Source organism: Dendropsophus ebraccatus, chromosome 10 (genome assembly GCF_027789765.1).
Source record: "Dendropsophus ebraccatus isolate aDenEbr1 chromosome 10, aDenEbr1.pat, whole genome shotgun sequence".
In the NCBI taxonomy this organism is placed as follows: Eukaryota; Metazoa; Chordata; class Amphibia; order Anura; family Hylidae; genus Dendropsophus; species Dendropsophus ebraccatus.
In genome coordinates, this window is record NC_091463.1 from 21,153,190 (window position 1) to 21,177,307 (window position 24,118).

The 24,118-nt window shown below is 47.1% G+C and overlaps 1 protein-coding gene and 1 long non-coding RNA gene across 2 annotated transcripts in view; one reads left to right on the forward strand and one right to left on the reverse strand.

Annotated features, from left to right (window-relative positions):
• Positions 1–8,926: 8,926 nt before the first annotated feature.
• Positions 8,927–24,116, reverse strand: LOC138802650 (uncharacterized). The gene is made up of 2 exons (XR_011364796.1): positions 23,621–24,116; positions 8,927–9,579 (listed from the first exon to the last, which is right to left on the reverse strand). It is a non-coding gene; the product is annotated as an uncharacterized lncRNA (long non-coding RNA).
• Positions 23,904–24,118, forward strand: part of PTPA (protein phosphatase 2 phosphatase activator) — a 50,503-nt gene continuing 50,288 nt past the window's right edge. The window contains exon 1 of the mRNA XM_069986179.1: positions 23,904–24,090. Within this exon, the coding sequence (XP_069842280.1) occupies positions 24,066–24,090 (25 nt within the window). The 5' untranslated portion in view covers positions 23,904–24,065. The remainder of the gene's footprint in view (positions 24,091–24,118) is intronic.

Sequence of the window (24,118 nt, forward strand, 5' to 3'; positions counted from 1 at the left end):
CTTCCCACCATCCATCCGCTTCCCTCTGTGACAGGAGAATACGCCCCCACTCACATTGTAATGCAAAGCTGTAATGGACTGCTCCTCTCCCCTGTACTGTACGGCATCCACTCAGTTGACAGGCCCCTCCCTCAGACAAGGTCACAGCGCCGTACACGCTGTCTGATATACGGCATTGTGACCTGGCCTGGGGGAGGGGCCTGTCATCCCAGCGGATGCCGTACAGTACAGGGGAGAGGATTACATTGTGAGTGGGGCGTCTTCTCTTGTCACAGAGGAAAACAGGTGGGGGCCCTCAGTAACACGAGCGGTGGCACACACACTGATTGTAACCTGCTACCAGGGCCTGTGTGTGTGCAGGTGCTGGGCTGGGGCCCAGAGTCTGACACGCATTATAGCAGCAGTGCATCCCTAGAAGCTGCAGAACCACAGCTTCTAGGCAGGGCCAGGACAAAGGGTAGGCAGGGGTAGGCGATGGCCTAGGGCGCCATCTGGTGGGTAATGACAGGGGGTGCAGTTCATTCATCCGGCCCCCGCCTCTGCGCAGCAGCCTTGCTCGGACACAGCAAGGAGAACGCTCCTTTCCTCCAGGCATGTCCCTGCAGCCAGGCACCATCCCCAGCCCCCCAGCAGGGCCGCTCCTGCAATGAATGGAAGTGAGGACTTCGCCTCAGGCGTCCAGCACTGTGTTCATTTTTTTTTTTTTAATTCTTTATTTCTCCAACAATCGTCAGACAAAGCATTGCGGACACCCGCTAGAAATACATGTAACAGCAAAATAAAGTTGTGAGCTTACATATTGTGTAGAATAACAAGACTTCAACATATACAACATGACACAATATGTGGGAATGACAACATCTGGAGGGCGCGCATGGCCCGTCCGACCTTTTCACCTTATTCAAGATAATAGTAAGAAGAGCAAGTAAAATAGTAGAAAGTAGGGAAGAAAAGACAACAAGAGGGGGGGTGGGAGGTGTAGGCGGGAAAAGGGGGGGCTAGGAGGGGGGTAGTAGAGGGGGGGGGGAGGGTGCATGTACCTGCAGCGCCACCGAATCGCAACTCCGTGACTCCCAAGACAAGAGTACTCAGGGAGGCAGCACTGTGTTCATGTGTCCTCTCTCCGTGTCATACACACCCCTGTGCTGGGATTAATCAAGTTCAGGGTCTGTGTGTGCAGCAACAGTGTGACAGGTTCTGTACCTGATTGGTGGCAGGAAACGGGGAGCTCTGTAGATGCCTGAGCCAACTGGAACATCATCTCCCCCAGTGCAGTACTAAATCATAATGCCAGGCAGTTGCTGCAGGTGCGCATCAGGCAAGTAGTGGCAATCCCGGTGGGCTGCTCCTTAGTGCACACAGTGGGGCAGTGCAGTGTCCCAGCACAGAGATTCTTTTCCTTATAATGTATTTTGTTAGTCTAGTGCTGGAAAAGTTTAATGGCCACTGCAAAGAGCTCATTTTGTTATTCCCCGTATGTCGTATTCTCTGTGCTCCTCTGTCAGATATCTAAACTCGTTACGGTCCAGTCCAGACCCGGCGTATTCTTCAAAATTCCTGTATATTCAAAGATCTGGGTCTTCTTCTAAAGTCTCCATATTCTCCTCATCGCTAACTCCTCCATCGTTATTCTCCTTACCATCGCTATACCCAGCATCACTATCTCAAGGGAACTACTACTCCCATCCTCAGCCGAGATTCTTCCTAACCAAAGAGCCATATCTATTACGGCCTATTGCAACACCACCCATCACCTCAGTTGTTATCTGTTCTACCTATTATCAAGTTGATTATTCCTGGTTGCATCCAGAGACTGTTGCTATTGGTGTTGTCGTTCCAATAAACATACAACTACCGTTGTTTCCGAACCCTGGCATTGGTTTCATCATTGGTGCTAGGGGCAACGAAGAATTATTGGATACCCGCGTGGTCAGGTTCCCGTGGATTAGCTACATACCCTCGTGCCATAACCGTGACCATACCATTAGGCAGTATGGCAACCCGGGTCCTGATTTCCCACCGGCTATCACAGCAGCTGCTAATAAGTCTGTTTTTTTTTTTAAATAAATGCAGCAGCGGCTCCTGGGCTGCCTCTCAGCCCTGCCTGCGATGTCCTGATGGGTCGGTATGTTGTCAGCAAAGCAGAGTGCTGGTGTCCCCTCCCCCACTTACTGGCAACGCTGCTGCTGTCCTCTCCTCACGGCTGATCCTAGCTCCAGAGGCTCTGCTCTGGTAAGTCATTATGACTGTGGTGAGTGATGGGGTCAGAAAGGTCACAGTAACTTCACTGTGAAATAGAAAGAACAAATCCCCTCTGCTGTGCTGGACACAGTTTACACCCTGGCAGCTCCCATGACCCATTCACTTAGTGTATTTTAACCCTTTCTGTCATTGTTACTGGGAAACTCAAATTATAGATTGGCTATTCACTGTGTGGGGTCTATACTATGTGGGCACTATATACTATGTGGGGGCTATACTCTGTGGACACTAGCAAAAAAAAATGTGGAGACAGCATCCATCCAGTGAAGTACTCATACTTGAGAAAGGCTCAGGATTGTTAGAGCCGAAACGTCGGTATTTTTTATATGTAATGGCTTAAAATAAAGTAAAGACTTTTTTCACTGGATGGATGGTGTCTCCACACCCCATTTTTTTTGCTACTGAGTATCAGGTGTGGGTCTACCTGACGGAGACTGTGTGTCCTTGGGAGGTCCCGCTGTTCCGATCTGTGGATTTGCTCTGTGGACACTATATACTATGTGGGGGCTATACTCTGTGGACACTATATACTATGTGGGGGTTATACTCTGTGGACACTATATACTATGTGGGGGCTATACTCTGTGGACACTATATACTATGTGGGGGCTATACTCTGTGGACACTATATACTATGTGGGGGCTATACTCTGTGGACACTATATACTATGTGGGGGCTATACTCTGTGGACACTATATACTATGTGGGGGCTATACTCTGTGGACACTATATACTATGTGGGGGATATACTCTGTGGACACTATATACTATGTGGGGGCTATACTCTGTGAACACTATATACTATGTGGGGGCTATACTCTGTGGACACTATACACTATGTGGACACTATACTATGTTGGGACTTTAAACTTTGTGGGGGCTATACTGTGTGGGGATTATACACTATGTGGGGGCTATGAAGGGTAGCACAGGGGTTGTCCTAACTACTATATGGGGCACAGAGTTGCATGATTAATACTACAATACAATCCTAGTGGCTGGAGAAGATGGATGCAGCCTATGCATCCATCTTCTCCAACCATCAGCATTCAATTAGCGAGATTTTAGGTTTGTGTGAACCTGAACTTATCAAAGGGTGTAAAATTTAAGACTGGTGCAAACTGCCCACAGCAACCAATCACAGCTCAGCTTTCCTTTCAGCACTGCCTAAAGCTGAGCTGTGATTGGTTGCTGTGGGCAGTTTGCACCAGTCTAAATTTTACACCCTTTGATAAATCTCCCCCATTGTATTTAAAAATGTGTATATATGTCTTTTTAATGCAGATATATAATTTTTGTGTGTGTGTGTGTGTGTTGGGGGTGGGGTGCCATTTGCCCTCTCTGCCTAGGGCACCAAAACTCTTTGTCCCAGCCCTGCTTCTAGGGATGTGGAAAAGGGGACAACTAAGAGGGCGTCGGGCCCCTGTGCAGCCGAACCGGCTGCACATATAGTATGTCAGCCGGTGGCTGGTACAGACCAGGTGGTACATAAACAGTAACCCTTAACTTACTACAGCTGTGTAACACATAACAACAATACCGACACCTAGTGGTAAAACTAGAGAATGCAGCTTCATTACCACTAAAGGGATAACTTTCTGACCGATGCCTAGAGCACTTAAACGTGGGAAACCACATAGTGCCCCATGTAGTAATCATTATCCTGTGTGGGGTACAGGACAGGAGTATGGAGATTTCCACTGCCCTGATCTTATCTTTTTTTTTAAATGTCTTCTCCTGCTGTCCCAGTTGCATTTCAGAGGTTTTTGCATAATTTTCTGAACTTTCGAATATTTTACTACTCGGTCATCTCTACTTTTAATCTTACAAAGCCTAGTGCCCAAAGGTCCTCACGTACCAATAATATACCACCCTGAACACCAGGTCAACTAGTCAATAAGAAGCCAGCCATGGCTACTTATGGGCCCTTTAACTATAGATACATTGTACTGGGTCATACTCCTAGTTTTGGCTAAACGACCATATATGTGTGAACCCACCCATAAAGGGGTTGTCCAGGAACAAATTTTTGTTTAAAAAAATAACAAAAACATACCCCCACCAAGAAGTTTGTGCCAAATAATCCCTTTATTTTAGCCATTATTCAATTCTTCCCTTCTGCATTCTGCTTCTGGAAGGTGCTGTTCTGAAGGAAGAAATATATACACAATGGTACCTCAGTTCTCAAACTGCTTGGAACTCACACAGTATTTTTAAGCAAAGTTTGCTTTGGTTCTCAAATTCTTGCTCAGTTCTTAAACACTTTTTGGGCACCCAGTCTTGAAGTACAGTAATATCGCGGTATTCAAACAAAAATTTACCTGGAAGTGAGAAACAGATCAAACTTTGCTTGGAATCTGAACGTTTTTGTGAGCATGGATGATGGGTTCTATCTGGTGAGGCTTTACTTACAGTACAGTAGTAGTACAGGCATTGCACCACCATCTTCCATCCTGTACTGTGTAAGACTGGAGTGCATATACAGTACAGTAGTAGTACAGTCAGTGCACCACCATCTCCCATCCTGTACTGTATAATATTGCTGGAGTGCATATACAGTACAGTAGTAGTACAGTCAGTGCACCACCATCTCCCATCCTGTACTGTATAAGATTGCTGGAGTGCATATACAGTACAGTAGTAGTACAGTCAGTGCACCACCATCTCCCATCCTGTACTGTATAAGACTGCTGGAGTGTATATACAGCACAGTAGTAGTACAGTCAGTGCACCACCATCTCCCATCCTGTACTGTATAAGACTGCTGGAGTGCATATACAGTACAGTAGTTGCACAGTCAGTGCACCACCATCTTCCATCCTGTACTGTGTAAGACTGGAGTGCATATACAGTACAGTAGTAGTACAGTCAGTGCACCACCATCTCCCATCCTGTACTGTATAATATTGCTGGAGTGCATATACAGTACAGTAGTAGTACAGTCAGTGCACCACCATCTCCCATCCTGTACTGTATAAGATTGCTGGAGTGCATATACAGTACAGTAGTAGTACAGTCAGTGCACCACCATCTCCCATCCTGTACTGTATAAGACTGCTGGAGTGCATATACAGTACAGTAGTAGTACAGTCAGTGCACCACCATCTCCCATCCTGTACAGTATAACATTGCTGGAGTGTATATACAGTACAGTAGTAGTAGAGTCAGTGCACCTGACTTCCTTGTCACGCTATCTGGCAGCTTCTCGCAGAACTGCATTTTCCAGGTCACCGATTGTCAGATTATGTGTGATGTCTGTCGATTACTGGTACCGTTTTAAGGAAGCCCCTCTGTTGGTCAGCCGCAATGAGCATGGTGTGAATGATGTCATCCCCCTGCTTCACATCATGGAGGCTGCTCTAAATAACATCATCGCAGAGGGGACTCGGGGTAGTGCAACTGCCTATGATGGAGGAGGAAGAGGGCCATGAGGCCAGGTGCTCCAAACATCACCGGTTAGCATCTCTGGCCTGGAAACATACCTGGGGGTGATGGTTCCAAGAGACATTTCTTTGCTGTTTAAGCTAAACTATCAACCTCTGTTGGAGAGAACGGATTGCAAAAACACAGTGTGAACCCAGCCTTATTAGTTGATTTTGAATCTCAATTTGTTTTTTTATTGAGGGTTTGTGTCCAGATTAAGGAGGAGGGGGGGGGGGGGTGTTTATGATTTGATATGTGTTAGTAACATTGTTGTTGGGTTTTTTTTGTTAGTGGATAGGTTTATTGTATGTTTTTACTTTTTGTTTCTTCGTCTTTACTGTTTGGATAAACTGTTTATACATGTAAAAAAAAAAAAAAAAAAAAGCTGGATAAATATTTAAAAAAAACTAATGGAAAAAAAAACTTTTTTTTTTCGTGTTTACAAAATTGGCCAAACTGACATGTTGTGTATGTTCCTCAAGTCAGTGCGATTACAACGATATGTAACTTGTATAAGTTTTATTTTATCTGACTGCTTTTCAATTAAAACCTTTTGTGTTTTAAGGGTACCTTCACACGTACTGTATCGCTGAGTTTCTCGCACATAAATCCGCAGTGATACTGATTGCTATAAAGTCAATGTATGTTTTGTTCGAGAAATACGCAGCGATACGGTACGTGTGAAGGCATCCTATGACTGCTGTTATTCATGAACAAGAGGAAGGAGTGGAGAGGTGTGGCACAACTCCTCATTGCCTCTTCAGTACAGTAGGAGACCGGAGATTGTGCATAATCCCCTGCACAGAAAGTTACCAAAAAGCATCATGCTCACTAGGGGACTGCCAGCTACAGCACACTGTCAGCACCTTAGGTAGGGCCCGGGAGCTGACAGATTCCCTTTAACGTTAAGTATCAAATATCAGAAAATCTTGGAACTGAAACATTTTTCTGCCCAGAATATGAATATTACTATCCATATTTCGGTGCATCTTGCATCCCTACTCTGGACAGAGTATATACTATGCCAGTCAAAAATCAAGAATTAAATTCAGAATCGTCCTTAATTAGAAAAAAAAAGTTGAGATTTTATTTTTGTGGCCAAATCGCCCAGAATGTACCATCAGGTACATCCTCTTGAATTTAGCCCACGGATAGAACGGGGCCATCACGGGAAAGCCGGACGGTGCTCAAGAACTGGAGGCAGGCCGCACCCCCCCCCCACCCCCGCCCCCCCCCCCAGTGGGAGGGAATTCCCTCCCCTCTATGACGCAGCTCCATTGATTCTAATGGAGCCACATCATAGAGCGGACGGAATTGCCTCCCACTGGGGGCGGGCCGGCCTGTCTCCAGTGCTTGAGCACCGTCCGGGACCCGTGCACAGAACGGTGCGGTACGAAAAACGGACCGCAGCACCGGCTTCCCCATGACAGTGCCACTCTATCGGTGGGTTAAATTCAAGAGGATGTACCTGATGGTACATCCTCTTTAAGGTACTGGAATAATTCAGGGGCATCATTCCTTCCTGCCTCAGTATTGTGCTGTCCCTCCTGGAAACAACAGCTGAAGGGCCACAGGTTGGGTACACTGGTCTAACTATACACAGGTCTAGGGTGTGATAGGATATGAATACCTGCAGAGATGCAGCTTGGGTAATAGAACAAGAAAACTGGTGATTGTTAATAGGAATCTGACTTGTTTTTGTTGCCACAAAACACCTGAATAGTTGTAAAAGCGAAGTGACTGCTGCCTAATGAATTCTCTTATTTCACCACTAGGTGTCAGTGCTCTTACATAGTCTATGGGACTTAGCATGCAGGGATGTCCCCACTCCAGGGTAACCCAACATGCAACTCTTCAGCTGTTACAAAATTACAAGACTAGATACCCAGCTTATAAGATTTAATGTAGTGTAATGGTGTGTTTACACACAGATATCTGACAGATTTTTGAAGACAAAGCCAGGAATGAATTTGAACAGTGGAGAAATCTCAAGTCTTTCCTTTATGACCTGTTCTCTGTTTATAGTCTGTTCCTGGCTTTAGCTTTAAAAATCTGTCAGATAAATCTCTCTATGTAAACACACCATAAGGCAGGCATGTCCAAACTTTTTTCGAAGAGTGCCAAATTTGATGAAGTGAACAAGTGCGAGGGCCGACCATTTTACATGCTACATGCTTTATAACACAGGCAGATAATAGCAAGCTGGATACCTGGGGGGGCCGTAAAAGTTCGGAACGCGGGCCGCAAATGGCCCTCCGGACGGACTTTGGACATGCCTGCCATAAGGCATGATAGGAATTCCACTTTAGCGGAATAACCACTGGTTGGGGTACACTTGTTTCATAAAAATCTAATCAAGTCTGCAGCATGATGGGAGTTGTAGAATAAAAACAGTTGAAGGTTAGAGAACACTGGTCTAGTCCGCTGTAATCAGGTCTCTGACATAATGAGAGTTGTAGTTTTGCTACACTTAGTGAGCTGCAGGTTGGGGAACACTGTCTAGTCAGATCTAATGAGGACATCAACTAGATAGAAGAGGCCGCTATCTGGACTGATCTAATACAGAAAAGGGCTCATTGTGTGGAAAATCACTTTATTAGAGATACTGGGGGACATTTATGAAGACCAGTGTACAAGTAGAACGGTCTTAAATTAGGCCCCATCCCCAATTTCCCTGCTAATTCACTAAAGGCCCTATTACACAAAATTATAGGCTGTATTCGACTGATAATAGTCTCATGTAATAGAAGGCAACAATCAGCCGACATGTAAGATGGTGACTGATTGTTGCAGTCGTTTGTCTTTCAACATGTTGAAAACGACTAATATAGCAACGATTTGCTGTCGTCGCTCTGCCGAATAGGAGCGGCAGCAGCGACCGCTACTATCTGCTGCCCGGAAGATCTAGCGATCATCTGGGCAGCCTCTACGCTCGCCACCGTGCCTAATAGCGACGGCAGCGAGCTTGGAACGAGGTCCAAACAAACGATGAAAGCGATCGGTTGCTCCTCCAGTCGCCCCGTGTAATAGGGGCTTAAGAGGTGCACGCCTCTTACTGAATGCAGCCTGATCTGCGTCTGCCGTATGGCGGGTGCAGAAATGTACATCTGCTCCAGAGCAGGTTTAGTTTTCTGCCATGATTTATAAGCAAGCGTAAACCATGGTAAATCTCCTCCCCGCCTAGGTGACACTGCCCACTGATGAAAAGAACCAATTTTAGAGCAGAAAGATACAGACATATAAAGGCATATATTTAATGTGCAGCATCATTTATTTATGGTGTAAATAGTCTGTCCTGTAGGATAATGAAGTATTCTCAGAGGATCCTGAGAAACCTCTTGGGACAGATGAATGTATCCAATGATAAGTAGATGTTTGGGGGATAGTGATGGTGTCCATGTTCTGTTTATTGCTGCCATTCTTTTATGCAAAATGCATAGGATGCAGCATCTGGGTTTTTCCGACATTGGGCTCGATCACCATGTTTCTTTTCTTCCTCCATTGCAGTAATCATGTCCTCCATGTCCCTTTTGGTGTCAAACATTTTCTGAAGTTCTGCAATTTTTTCTTTTATATCAAAACACTTAGAAGTCTGTATCCAGGATACCTCCAGCCATCTGAAACATCCCGGCGCTGAGGACTAGGGCTGCCTCCATGGTGTTTTGCACACCACAGTCATCCATATATTTGAAGAGTTTTTCCTGAGTGAGGGATACATTCAGCAACATCTCTCCACACCTCGGGAGCCAAGCTGGGATATGTCCGCCAGGCTGCTTCTTCATCCTCGTACTGTCAAGCTTTTTGCCATATCCAGAAAATCACAAAGAAAAACGCACTGGTGCTGTCCAACTAGAAAGTGATCCAGCAATGACTGTTGATCAGAAGACGTCCGTCTGGAATTTACAACAGCATATGTCACAGAGGATCATTGCGACATTGGGGACACAATGTGGGGGGATGTGTATACTTTACTATTTTAAGTGCTTCCTATATTATAAATGATGCTTTTGAAGTGTTTATATATATGGAAATCAGTTATGAGTAAGGTTGAGAGACTGAAACACGTCAGCTCCTGTCACTGAGTTTATTTTTGCATATAAAGTTTCAATAAAGACTGAATTTTCGGACGTATCCCTGGATTGTCGGATTTTATCCCACTGTTCGTTGGTGGAGCTTGCACTGCCGTGCATCAGGTGGGTGAACTGCTGCAGGTGTGGTGGGATGAATAATCCTTCACTTTGTGTATTAAAATATATACACCATGAATTTTTTTCTTGTAATTATTGGGGGGAGGGGCAGGCTGACTTTGGGGATGTTAGCAGGTGCTGTTGTGTGTGTGTGTGTGGTGGGGGCACACATACACTTGCTGTTGAAAAGTGAAGGGCCCAGGTTGACCTCTTGCACCATGTCCCTGCCTGGCTTAAAGGGGTTATCCAGCACTACAAAAACATGGCCACTTTTCCCCGTACTGTTGTCTCCAGTTCAAGTGCAGTTTGCAATTAAGCTCCATTTACTTCAATGGAACAGAGTTTCAAAACCCCACCCAAACTGGAGACAACAGTAGGTGGAAAGTGGCCATGTTTTTGTAGCGCTGGATAACCCCTTTAATGGGGTTATCCAGTGCTACAAAAGTATGGCCACTTTCCTCCAGGAACAGCACCATCCTTGTCTCCAGTTCAGGTGTGGTTTACAATTAAGCTCTATTCACTTCAGTGGATAGTTACAAAACCTGCACTCAAACTGGAGACAAGAGTGGTGCTGTCTCTGGAAGAAAGTGGTCATGTTTTTGCAGCACTGGATAACCCCTTTAAAGGGGAATCTGTCAGCTTCCGGGCCCTACCTAAGGTGCTGACAGCTCTCCTAGTGAGCATAGTGACTTTTGGTAATTTGTCAGGGGATTATGCACAATCTCAGGTCTCCTACTGTACTGAAGGGGCAAAAAAGGAGCTGTTTGTGCCGCACTCTGGCAGTCCTCACCTCTTCTTCATGAATAATCAATGCTGCCCGGCCTCCTGCTCGCTCAGCTGTCAGCCAGTGTCTCTTGATTGCAGATCAGCCTTCTGGGGGCAGGTTATGTCTTAGGGTGTGCTCACACCTACAGGATCCGCAGCGGATTTTCATGCTGCCAGTTTGCAGCAAAATCAGCTGCGGATCCTGTACTGTGAAGCTCAATGGGTCCCATACACGCAGCAGATCCGCTGCCTGCATGGAGCCCCCGCAAGGGTCCCCCTGCATGGGACCCTTTAACCCGCAGCTTACAGCCCCGGCCCCCTTAAACCCCCGCACCGATCAATCCCCCCCCCCCTGCACATACATCACCTGCTCGGGCTGTGGCTGTGTGATGCTCCCGCCTGCCCATCAGCATCAGTGCTGCCGTGCAGGGGAGCCGGGAGCATCACACAGCCCGAGCCGGTGATGTATGCTCGGGGCCGGAGCTGCGATCGGGCGTGCGGGGGCTCCATGCAGGCAGCGGATCCGCTGCGTCTATGGGACCCATTGAGCTTCACAGTACAGGATCCGCAGCTGATTTCGCTGCAAAATCGCAGCATGAAAATCCGCTGCGGATCCTGTAGGTGTGAACGCACCCTTAGGGTAGCTTCACACATACAGTATTGCTGCGGATTTGATGGTGCGGATCTGCAGCTGATTTCATCTAAATAACTGAACACAGCACCAAATATGCTGCGGATCTTGTACATGTGAATGCACCCTAAAAGAATCACTCAGATATGGGGTGCATTTACACAAAGATTATCTGCCAAAGATTTGAAGCCAAAGCCAGAAACAGATCAGGTCATAAAGGAAAGTCTAAGATTTCTCCTCCTTTCAAATCCATTCCTGGCTTTGGCTTCAAATCTTTGGCAGATAACCTCCCTGTGTAAATGGGCCCATAGTTGAATCTCTCAGCCCAAATGTGTAGGGGTAACTCACCTGTCTAGAGACCGCCAGCAGTTCATTCTCTGGTTCAAACCCCCTGATGGAAGTGAAATATAGGTCTTTATTTTTTTTTCTCATTATTGTGTCATTTTTAAGGCTATGTTCACACACAGTATTTTTGCTCATTATTTTGCAACTAAAACCAGGGGTGGATTGAAAACATAGAAAGGCTATAGAAACAGTGTTGAAATTGAGCGGATGGCCGTCAGTAAATGGCAAATATCGGCCATTAATTTCAACTGTGTTTAACCCCTTAACGACATCGGGCGTAAATTTACGCCCTGATGCCGGTAAGGGAGTTCAGAGCGGGGCCGCGCGGCGACCCCGCTCTAAACCGTGGCGGTCCCGGGTGCCGCGTGTAGCCCGGGACCGTAGGTATTAGCGGGCACGGTCCGATCGCCGTGCCCGCTAATACAGTAATCAGATGCAGCTGTCAAACATGACAGCTGCATCCGATTACCGGATTCAGCCGTTCCCTGGTGTCTAGTGGAGGAGATCGCTCCTCCGGGATGTTATCCCGGAGGAGCGATCTCCGTTTCTGAAGCCGGCCGGGGACTGCTCCAAGATGGCGCCGTCCCCGGCTCGGCACTCGCTTACTTCCGGCTGCAGCAGCCGAAAGCAAACGAGTGCCGATCTCATGGATCTCTGCAGCATATCTATGCTGCAGAGATCTCTATGAGAGATCAAAGCACTTATACTAGAAGTCCCCCAGGGGGGCCTCTAATATAAGTGTTAAAGTAAAAAAAAAAAAAAGTGTTGTTAATAGTAAAAAGCCCCCTCCCCTAATAAAAGTCTGAATCGCCCCCCTTTTCCCAGGTTATAAATAAAAGTAAATAAATAAATAAACAAACATGTTTGCTATCGCCGCGTGCGTAATCGCCCAAACTATTAATCATATTCCTGATCTCGCACGGTAAACGGCGTCAGCGCAAAAATATCCCAAAGTGCAAAATTGCAAATTTTTGGTCGCATCAAATCCAGAAAAATTGTAATAAAAAGCGATCAAAAAGTCGTATATGCGCAATCAAGGTACCGATAGAAAGATCACATCATGGCGCAAAAAATGACTCCTCGCACAGCCCCATAGACCAAAGGATAAAAGCGTTATAAGCCTGGGAATGGAGCGATTTTAAGTGACGTATATTTGTTGACAATGGTTTAAATTTTTTACAGGCCATCAGATACAATATAAGTTATACATGTTACATATCGTTTTAATCGTAACGACTTGAACATATATAACAAGTCAGTTTTACCCCAGGGCGAATGGCGTAAAAACACATTTCCCCCAAATAAACAAAATGCTTTTTTTTTTTCAATTTCACCACACTTTGAATTTTTTTTCTGGTTTCGCAGTGTACTTTATGCAAAAATTCAGCCTGTCATTGCAAAGTACAATTAGTGACGCAAAAAATAAGGGCTCATGTGGGTCTCTAGGTGGAAAATGCAAGTGCTATGGCCTTTTAAGCACAAGGAGGAAAAAACTAAAACGCAAAAATCGAAATTGGCTCTGTCCTTAAAGGGTTAAACATAGCCTTTCTGTGTTTTCAATCCACTGACAAAAATACTGTGCAAACATAGCATAACAATGATACAATAATAAGAAAAAAAAAACGGGATTTGAAAAAGAGACCAAACTGCTGGGAGGTCACTAGACAGGTAAGTTGCCCCTAGACCACAGTCCCTACACATTTGGGGTTAGAGATTCAACTATATCTGAATGTTTCTTTCAGACACAAACTGAATACAGAGGACTGATCTGCAATCAGAGACACTGGGTGACAGCTGAGCGAGCGGGAGGCCGGGCAGCATTGATTATTCATGAAGAGGGAGGAGGAAGGAGTGGTGAGATGGCAGAAACAACTCCTCTTAGCCTCTTGAGTACAGTAGGAGACCTGAGATTGAGCATATTCCACTACACGGAAAACTACCAAAAGTCACTAGGGGACTGCCAGCTACAGCACACTGTCAGCACCTCAGGTAGGGCCCGGGAGCTGACAGATTCCCTTTAAGCTGCGTAATATTGCAGCTTAACATACAGTATAGTGCAGAGAACACATTGGACAGCTAGCTGTGCGCCGTCCATGTTCTCTCTGTGCTGCCCCCAGCCTGTACACTGCAGCAGCTTCCTCCTAACGTCAAATAGCCAGCACGCTTGTGCTGGCTATTTTACTGTGTACATGCAGATGTCACAACTGACAGCCGCATTTAACCCCTCCTGCTACACTCCATATAAAGCATATGTAGCAGACCCCCACTGCTTATGGCTGCGGCCCGTGATGCCTCTGGCGGCAGTCATTTTACCATTTTATTGCCACAATGTAGCATAATTGCAGCATTAAAAAGTGCCTGTGAAGTGTCCGATTAGCACCCCCACAATGTGAGTACCAGGGGGCCGATGGGTCACATCACAGCCGAAGGTCTACACTTGCCCTCCACAGTGTCTCTCTTCTAATATAGTCTGGCTCAGCCACACTATTAGGAGAGCAATGATCTCACTTATTTATGCAATGCTAATAGCATTGCATAGATCCATAGGTTTTAAAAACTCATAATAAAATCTGCTCCAATTCCCCCACTGTCAGTTTGAATAGGATTACATACTCGCAGCAGAATTTTTTTCATCCCACTCAGGGCTCCAGATGGCGACCAAAATGGTCGCCAATGCGACTGAAATTTAGCAAATGGCGCCCAGATTTATTAATCTGGGCGCCATTTGCGACTAGCCCCGGCAGCGGCGCGCTGTCTCTTTAAGTCCGGGCCCCCGGCTGATGCGCGGCTGCCGGGGGTGTCCCGTCCTATCCCCGGCAGCGCGGCGCATCAGTGAGCTGCCTGGGGCCCTGACTTCCGGCACAGGAAGCGCACGTCAGAGACGCTTCCTGTGTCAGAAGTCACAGCCCCGGCGTACAGAGAGCTCACTGACGCGCCGCGCTGCCGGGGATAGGACGGGACACCCGCGGCAACCGCGCATCAGCCGGGGACAGCGTCCGAAGAAGAAGAGGATCGCCGGGGGAGCGGGTTGTCAGGTGAGTTTGTGTGTTTGTTTTTTTTAAATACTGCTTAGCATAAAGGAAAGGGGGGGGGGGGGCATCTATAATGGGGGGAGAAGAGAGTGCCATCTATAATGGGGGGAAGAGAAGGGGGGACATCTATAATGGGGGGAGAAGAGGGGCCATCTATAAGGGGAGGGGGTATCTATAAGGGGGGGAGAAGAGGAAGCATCTATAATGGGGGGGGGGGAGAGGAGGCATCTATAAGGGGAGGGGGTATCTATAAGGGGGGGAGAAGAGGGGGCATCTATAATGGGGGGAGAGGGGGCATCTATAATGGGGGGGGAGAGGAGGCATCTATAAGGGGAGGGGGTATCTATAAGGGGGGGAGAAAAGGGGGCATCTATAATGGGGGGGGAGAGGGGGCATCTATAATGGGGGGGAGGAGGGGGCATCTATAAGGGGAGGGGGTATCTATAAGGGGGGGAGAAGAGGGGGCATCTATAATGGGGGGGAGAGGGGGCATCTATAATGGGGGGGGGGGGAGAGGAGGCATTTATAAGGGGAGGGGGTATCTATAAGGGGGGGAGAAGAGGGGGCATCTATAATGGGGGGGAGAGGGGGCATCTATAATGGGGGTAGAGGGGGTCATCTATAAAAGGAGGGGGTCATCTATAAGGGGAGGGGGTCATCTATAAGTGTAGGGCAAACTGGCTGCAGACACTGGGAGATAGATATATGCACAATTATTATTATCAGGGCCCCTCAGGTGTCTGTATTGTAGGGGGTCACTTGCATTAGTCACTAGGTGAGAGATATATCTATCTATATACACATCTTGTGGGGGGTCACTATGGCTGCAGTCATAAGTCCAGCTCAGTATGTATAGACTGTTGCAAGCTTTTAAAGGGAACCTGTCACCCCCGATGCCGGGGTGACAGGCTCCCAACCCCCCGTTAGAACCCCCTATACTCACCTCATCCCGCCGTGTCCCGCTTCTGGATCCGGTCGGGTCACAGAGATCTCAGCCGCTGCAGCCCGGCGCGCACACTGAGAGATGAGTCCAACGCTCATAGAGAATGACGGAGCGCTGGACTCTCCCGTCATTCTCTATGAGCGTTGGACTCATCTCTCAGCGCACGCCGGGCTGCAGCGGCTGAGATCTCTGTGACCCGACCATATTCAGAAGCGGGACCCGGCGCGATGAGGTGAGTATAGGGGGGTTGGGAGCCTGTCACCCCGGCACGGGGGTCGACAGGTTCCCTTAAGTTCAAGTTCAGAAGAGTAAGCCTCATTAAAAGGCTCGCCAAGTGAAGCTGAAGTACTGAGTCAGACTGGATATGATTGTCAAGTTGCAAGTTTCCATGTTCCTAAAGGAGGATGCTGCCGCGGCCTCTGCACACAGTAAGTTCCATGTAACATAACATTAATTTTACATGGTTTAAAATGTTGGCGACCAAATATTCTATTTGGCGCCTAAATTTTTCAGGTTAGGAGCCAATGGCTCCCAGGTAAATTTTTTAGTCTGGAGCCCTGCCACTGCGAGTATGTAAATGCCGTCCCACTTAACCTGCCACGGCCCAGTGAATACTTGACTGGTCTGCGCTCGGGCCTCCTCCTGTGGCTCACGGCATCATGACGTCCCAAACAGCTGGTGAAGCGAGACAGCGCACTGATTGGCTGAGCGGGACGTTAAGGAGCCGGGAGCCACAGAAGCAGGCCAGAGTACGGACTGGTAATGTAATCACTGGACCGCTGCAGGTGAAGAGCGGTGACGTTTACATAGTCACAGCGGGATAAAAATTCTGCTGCAAGCGGGGCTGTGGAGTCAGAGCTAGTTTTGGCTGGAGTTAGGAAAAAATGTACCGACTCCAGCTTTAAAAAAATCTTTAAAGTGTCACTGTCGTGATTTTTTTTTTTGCAGAAATCAATAGTCCAGGCGATTTTAAGAAACTTTGTAATTGGGTTTATTAGCCGGAAAATGCATTTTTATCATGAAAAACAGTTTGAAGCTCTCCCCCCTGTCTTCATTGTTCTCCTATGGCGAGAGCTAAACAAAAGACCAAAACAGGACAACAAAGAGTTAATCTACAAATCCCTCACCCGTTATCTCCTGGGACAGTCACCACTGACCTCTCTGAGCTCTGATTACAGCGTTCACCCAGCTCCGTGCCTGTAATCCTCTGATATCTGCTTTCTGCTGCCGGCTAACTCCCTCCCTCCTTCCTCCTCCCCTTTCCATAAAACAGACAGGGTACGACTCATGCAACAAGTCACAAATTTTCAGATTTTTTGGAGTGGATGAAAAAGAGGAAGGAGGGGGGGGGACCTGGGAAAAGGATTTTTAAGTGCAGATAATGGCAGATTTGGCTAATAAACCCAATTACAAAGTTTCTTAAAATCGCCTGGACTATTGATTTCTGCAAAAAAAAGTAAAAAATAAAAAATACGACAGTTTTTTGAATTGAGTTTTGATATGAATTTTATAAGTTTTGCTCATCAATATATTTTAAAAGCAACATCCTAATAGGACACTGGTCCTATTAGATAAGGGTGGTCGGGGAAAAGTTGTCAGTCACTATTTGGCAGGGGCTTCAAGAGGTTGTGCAGACAAAATTAACTTGCCCCTATCCACAGGACCATTGAGGGTCTGACTGCTGGGACCCCCACCTATCTGCTCCACTCAGTACAGGGTGAATGCATTCCTGTTCTCGGAATTGGTGGGGGATCCCAGCAGTCAGATCTCTGGTGATCAGCTTGGTATAAAGTCCAGCTCACATGGGAACACCCATTTTTGCACAGTACTGTGTACTGTAGATTCTCTGGGCCGGGGCAGATTAGTCCAACCCCGGGAATTTAATCCATACCCGAACTGTCAATGCTGCTGTATACAGCGCTGGCTTGTTAACTGCTTACTGCCATGGTATTTCCAGGCAGAAGCAGAAAGGTTTGGTCCATCCTTTTTCAAAACCTTGTACTGCGGCCCAGGAAACCCTCCGGTAGGAAGAACAAACAGCACTGGAAGGCTAGGTATGTCATGACAGATGGGACAGCACGGCGGCCAAAGATTGGCTGAGCGGCCTATCACTTTAGAGACCAGCTCTAAAGTCCCAGCAGTGACTTCGGGCACAAGCTAGGAGAACACCGGGACCATGGACAGGTGTATATAAACTAGGGCTGGGCGATTAATCGAATTAATTCAATTAATCGCCCAGGAGGTTAGAATCGATTAGATTTTTTGTGAAAATCGTAAATTCGATTTTCACAAAAAAAATCGTTGTGGGCGGAGCAGCGCGGAATGTCAGGCGGCCGGCCAGGCTGGAGGTGCAGGGAGCGCGGCGCGGAGGTGAGGTGCAGGGCAGGTGTCGCTGCGTGGAGTGTCGGGCTGGAGGTGCAGGGCGGGCGCCACTACATGGAGTGTCGGGCCAGAGGAGAGGTGCAGGGCGGGAAGTGAGGTGAGGTGGAGGGCAGGAAGTGAGGTGAGGTGCAGGTCGGTCGGGCAGTCCGCCTAACAGAGCCGCGACTGACCTGCCCCAGCTGTACATATCGCGTCCCGTCCTCCCGGCCACACATGCAGGTCCTGGTCTCTGGAGGAGGCTGCAGAGACTGTAGCGTCCTGCAGTTGTACAGTGGGATCTGAATCCCCCCGATCCCACTGTACAGCTCCAGTAATGGCAGCGACGTTATCACCACTACAGTCTCTGCAGCCTCCTCCAGAGACCAGGACCTGCATGTGTGGCCGGGAGGGGAACTTGTGTGCCTGAGTAAGAGGAGGGCAATGTGCACTCCTGCCCCAGTCCCTGTGCCCCCCCCCCCAGTCCCCCTGTGTCACCCCCCCAGTCTGCCCCAGTCCCCCTGTGTCACCCCCCCCAGTCAGCTCCAGCCACCCCCAGCCCCCCTTCAGTCAACTCCAACTGTCCCAGTCCCCCTTCAACCTCAGTTTGCTTCAGTCCCCCCCAGTTTGCCCAAGTCAACCACAGCTCCCTAAGTTTCCCCCAGTCACCCCTCATCTTTACTACACCCATCTTTACCTGTACTACTACTACACCCCTCATCTATACCTGTACTACTACAGCACACATCGATACCTGTACTACTAATCCTCCTCATCTCTACTACTAAAACACCCCTTATCTTTACCTGTACTACTACTACTACACCTCTTATCCACTATACCTCCACTATTACACTCTACCTAGATGTAGGCACAAAGAAGATCTCCTATATTATATGGGCTTGTCTACTACATGGGGAGCACTGTTACAGTGGGAAGCAATACAGTTGTTGTCTCAAATGTCATTAAAATAGTATCTGACGCTGCAGGGAGAAAAATGTTGTTTATTTAGCAAAAAAAAAAAAAACAACCCGAGATTAAATCGAGAATCGTCCAAAATTTTTAAAAAAAATAAATAAATAAAAAAAATTAGAGATTTTATTTTTTGGCCATATCGCCCAGCTCTAATATAAACTTTATTATTTTACATTTAAGACAAGGGCTGCACGGACATCGCCCATGATAAATGATTATCAAGTAATGGAGTAAGCTTACACTAGGCATCGGCCTAACGCGGCCTTAAAGGGGTTGTCCAGTGAAAATCTTTTTCTTTCAAATCAACTGGTGTCAGAAAGTTATATAGATTTGTAATTTACTTCTATTAAAAAATCTCAAGTCTTTCCTTATTACTTATTAGCTGCTGTATGCCCTGCAGTCTGACACAGTGCTCTCTGCTGACATCTCTGGCCAAGACAGAAACTCTGTCTCAGTTTTCTATGAATCCCCATAGAAAACCTCTCCTGCTCTGGACAATTCCTGTTTCGGTTTTTGGCGCCACTAATTGTACTTTGCAATGGCAGAGGTAATTTTTGCCTAAAATATGCCGTGAAACCAGAAGAGAATGATATGCGTGGTGAAATTAAAAATTGTTTTTACGCCGTTCACCCTGGGGTAAAACTGACTTGTTATACATGTTCATTAAGTCGGTACGATTATAACGATATGTAACTTGTATTAACTTTTATATTATTTGATGGCTTTTAAAAAATTAAAACCTTTTAAAAAATATATATGTTCCTTAAAATCGCTCTATTTCCAGGCTTATAGCGCTTTTATCTTTGGGTCTATGTGAGGTGTAATTTTTTGCGCCATGATAGGTACTTAAAGTGTAACTCATGTTTTTTTTTATTGCAGAAATCAGTAGTATAAGCGATTTTAACAAACTCTGTAATAGGTTTTATCAGCCAAAAAAGCCTCCTTCTGTACTCAAGAAGCAATCTCCCAGCCTCCCCCCCTGACTTCTTATCTGTGCATTATCAGGCAAATCCGCCTTCATTACAGAGAAGCCAGTGAAGACGGGCTCTGCTCTCTCCATTGTAAGCCTATGAAGAGGGAAGGGGCTGAGGGAGAAGAGGGAGCAGGAAGAGTGACATGAAGGTCAGCTGTTTGTAGACTCTCTGGGCACCTAAAACGCAGGATTCAGGGGTCAGAAAGGTCAGTGCTTATCTATGAACTTACTGAGAGAAGATTGCAGGGTGTTGTGCTGTGCAGGACTGCTCCGTGCTCAATCACTCCTAACAGCCCCTCCCCTCTCCATAGCCACATAATGGACACAGAAATCCTGCTGCTTTTGCAGTGAGGGGGGAGGCTGGGAGATTGCTTTTTTAGTACAGAAGAAAACTCTTTTAGTACATAAAACCTATTACAGAGTTTCTTAAAATCGCTTGTACTGTTGATAGATATTTAATGTTTTCAAAAAAATGACCCTGAAATGAGAGTTACGCTTTAATATCGGTACCTTGTTTGCACATATGCCACTTTTTGATCGCTTTTTATAAAAAAAAATCTAGATTTGATGTGACCAAAAATGCGCAATTTTGTACTTTTGAATTTGCGCATTTGAGATCAGGAATGTGATAATTTAATAGTTTGGGCAATTACGCATGCGGCGATACCAAACATGTTTATTTTTATTCATTTATTTTTACACACGATTTCAAAAACTTTGAAAGAAAGTTTTTCGCTGGACAACCCCTTTAACCCCTAAACGCAAAAATGGAAATTGGTCCGGTCTTTAAGGGGTTAATCCGGGCAGGGGAGTAGCCAATGTCTCAACCAAGGGTGCAAGAAGTCACCCTGGGCATGCCCCACCCCCACCCATTAGCACCCGATGACCCTTTCCCTCCCAATAATTACAACAAAGACTACTGTGTACTACTACACAGTACCCTGATGGAGGCACTGAGAAGATCCCATATACTATATGGGGGGCACAGAGTGGCACATATTTGGCATAACTACTTATATGGGGGCACTGTTACTATGTGAAGCAATTTACAGTTGCTGCCTCAAACACCGTTAAGAGTGTTACTGTTTGTAAAATTTGAAGGTTTTGATCGGTTCTGGCCTGAGTGTTTTGAAAGTACTTTAATAAAAAAAAAAAAATTGTGAATGAAAAAAGTGACAATTTAAAATAGTATCTAAGGCTGGACAAAGAAAAATGTTCTATTTAGCGGGGGGAAAAAAAAACAATAGTGCGGATATGGTTCCCTCCAGCACAGTGTAGAGTACCTGTGCAGCTCACGGCACATACTGACTGTGGCTGCAGTAATAGCTTTACGAAGAAGAAAAATACGTTTTATTTTGACATGCGAGGCCGGAAGAGGGGCGGCAACTAGTCATCTGGGCGGGGAGAAACTGTTAGTGGCCTCTCTGCCTGTCAATCATCCCCACACTATGCACCGACAAGGCAGAGAGCTGTGACTAGTCACAGGTTTCTCCCCGCCCAGATGACTCGAATTGTCTATAGTCTTAAAGGGGTAGTGCGGTGCTAAACATTTATTCACTAAGTAACTCACATTACAAAGTTATACAACTTTGTAATGTGTGTTATGTAAGTGAATAGCCCCCTTCCCCCACCCCGGAAGTGTGGTGCAATATACTCACCGCATTACTGTCGACCCCTGGCCGCCATCTTGGGACAATGACGACATCTTCAGGAGGCAGGCCGGACCGCTCCAGCCGTCCCCCTTCTGGCGCGTCATCAGCTGCTCAGCCGCGATTAGCTGAGCATAACTAAGCTCAGCCAATCGCGGCTGAGCAGCTGATGACGCGCCAGAGGGGAGCCGGCATAAGGGAGGGCTTGACCGGTCCGGCCTGCCTCTTGAAGATGTCGTCATTGTCCCAAGATGGCCGCCGGGGGGTCGACAGTAATGCAGTGAGTATATTGCACCACACTTCCGGGGTGGGGGAAGAGGGCCATTCACTTACATAACACACAATGATTCCTGCTGTCTGCCCGCTCCGTGGAGAGGGTGGATACAGCGGGAGGACTGCCTGGAAAACTGGGATACAGCCGGCAGACAGCGGGAATCTGATGCCGAGTGTACCTCGGCAGGTTCGGACCATCCCTAAATAAAAGATAATTCCTCCCCCCCCCCCCCCCCCCTGACATCCTGTATGTGTATAACTACTACTCCCAGCCTGTATGTGTATAACTACTACTCCCAGCATGCCCTGACATCCTGTATGTGTATAACTACTACTCCCAGCATGCCCTGACATCCTGTATGTGTATAACTACTACTCCCAGCATGCCCTGACATCCTGTATGTGTATAACTACTACCCCCTGCATGCCCTGACATCCTGTATGTGTATAACTACTACTGCCAGCATGTCCTGACATCCTGTATGTGTATAACTACTACTCCCAGCCTGTATGTGTATAACTACTACTCCCAGCATGCCCTGACATCCTGTATGTGTATAACTACTACTCCCAGCATGCCCTGACATCCTGTATGTGTATAACTACTACCCCCTGCATGCCCTGACATCCTGTATGTGTATAACTACTACTGCCTGCATGTCCTGACATCCTGTATGTGTATAACTACTACTCCCAGCCTGTATGTGTATAACTACTACTCCCAGCATGCCCTGACATCCTGTATGTGTATAACTACTACTCCCAGCATGCCCTGACATCCTGTATGTGTATAACTACTACTCCCAGCATGCCCTGGCATCCTGTATGTGTATAACTACTACTGCCAGCATGTCCTGACATCCTGTATGTGTATAACTACTACTCCCAGCATGTCCTGACATCCTGTATGTGTATAACTACTACTCCCAGCATGTCCTGACATCCTGTATGTGTATAACTACTACCCCCTGCATGCCCTGACATCCTGTATGTGTATAACTACTACCCCCTGCATGCCCTGACATCCTGTATGTGTATAACTACTACTCCCAGCATGCCCTGGCATCCTGTATGTGTATAACTACTACTCCCAGCATGCCCTGGCATCCTGTATGTGTATAACTACTACTGCCAGCATGTATGTGTTTAACTACTACTGTTAAACTGGGAAGCGATACAGTTGCCTCAAAACAAACAAAAAAAAATAAAAAACACAGAATCATCCAAATTGGCCATATCGCCTGGCCCTAGTCCTCCCATACGCAGACTTGGACCCCCTCATAATCCCCCCCCCTCCCATACGCAGACTTGGACCCCCTCATAATCCCCCCCTCCCATACGCAGACTTGGACCCCCTCATAATCCCCCCCCCATCAAGTCTTGGAGCCCCTGCTAATCCCCCCATGCAAACTTGAATCCACCCCTATAATCTCCCTAATACAGGAATGGACCCCCCAATATGCAGATTTGGCCCCCCTGATAGTCCTCCCCCATGAAGGCTTAGACCCCCTGACAATTCCGCTCCAACAAACTTGGACCTCCTGATAATCCCCCGCCATGCAGACCTGCACCTCCTGACAGTCTCCCTCATACAGACATGGACCACCTCCGCCCCTCGTATGCAGACTCGGACCCCTCCTGCCGGCACTGAGGTAAGAGACAAAGCGCTGTTAGAGAGTGTCTGTGTGTATATATATATATATATATATATATATATATATATATATATATATATATATATATATATATCTTATAACCACATGACAGGTAGAGCCAGGAGACCGCTGCAGTCACACCTCCTACCTTCTCGGGCGGCGGGCTCTCCTCAGGTGCGCGGCAGCACCTCACACCTACGCAGCTTGGAATAAACATGGCGCCCGCGCTCTCAATTGCCGCCAAAACTTCCCAGGCGCGATATTGATTTTCATAATTTCTTTTCTCATCACGTGTCAGTTGGACGTAAAAACCGAAAGTGTGGGAAGACTTGCCCTCAGTAAAGATGGCCGGCGGTGATAGTGCGGCGGCCATGTTTGAAGCTGGCAAAAGCTGAGTTCTGGGCCCGCGGCGTGTTTGTAACGTGGGAGGATAGGGGGGGGGGAGATAATTTCTCTTTGAGAAAGGGAACTGAAAGTTCTGTCAGCGGCGGCAGCAGGACGTAAAGAAGGAAAGGCCGTCGTTTCCAGGGTGACGGGAAAAGGAGGGCGTGCCTTTAGACGGTGAAAGGTCAAGAGAACCCGGCTGCACGAAGATGGCTGAGAGGGAGCAGCAGACAGGTCTGTCACCGGGAACCCAGTCACCCCC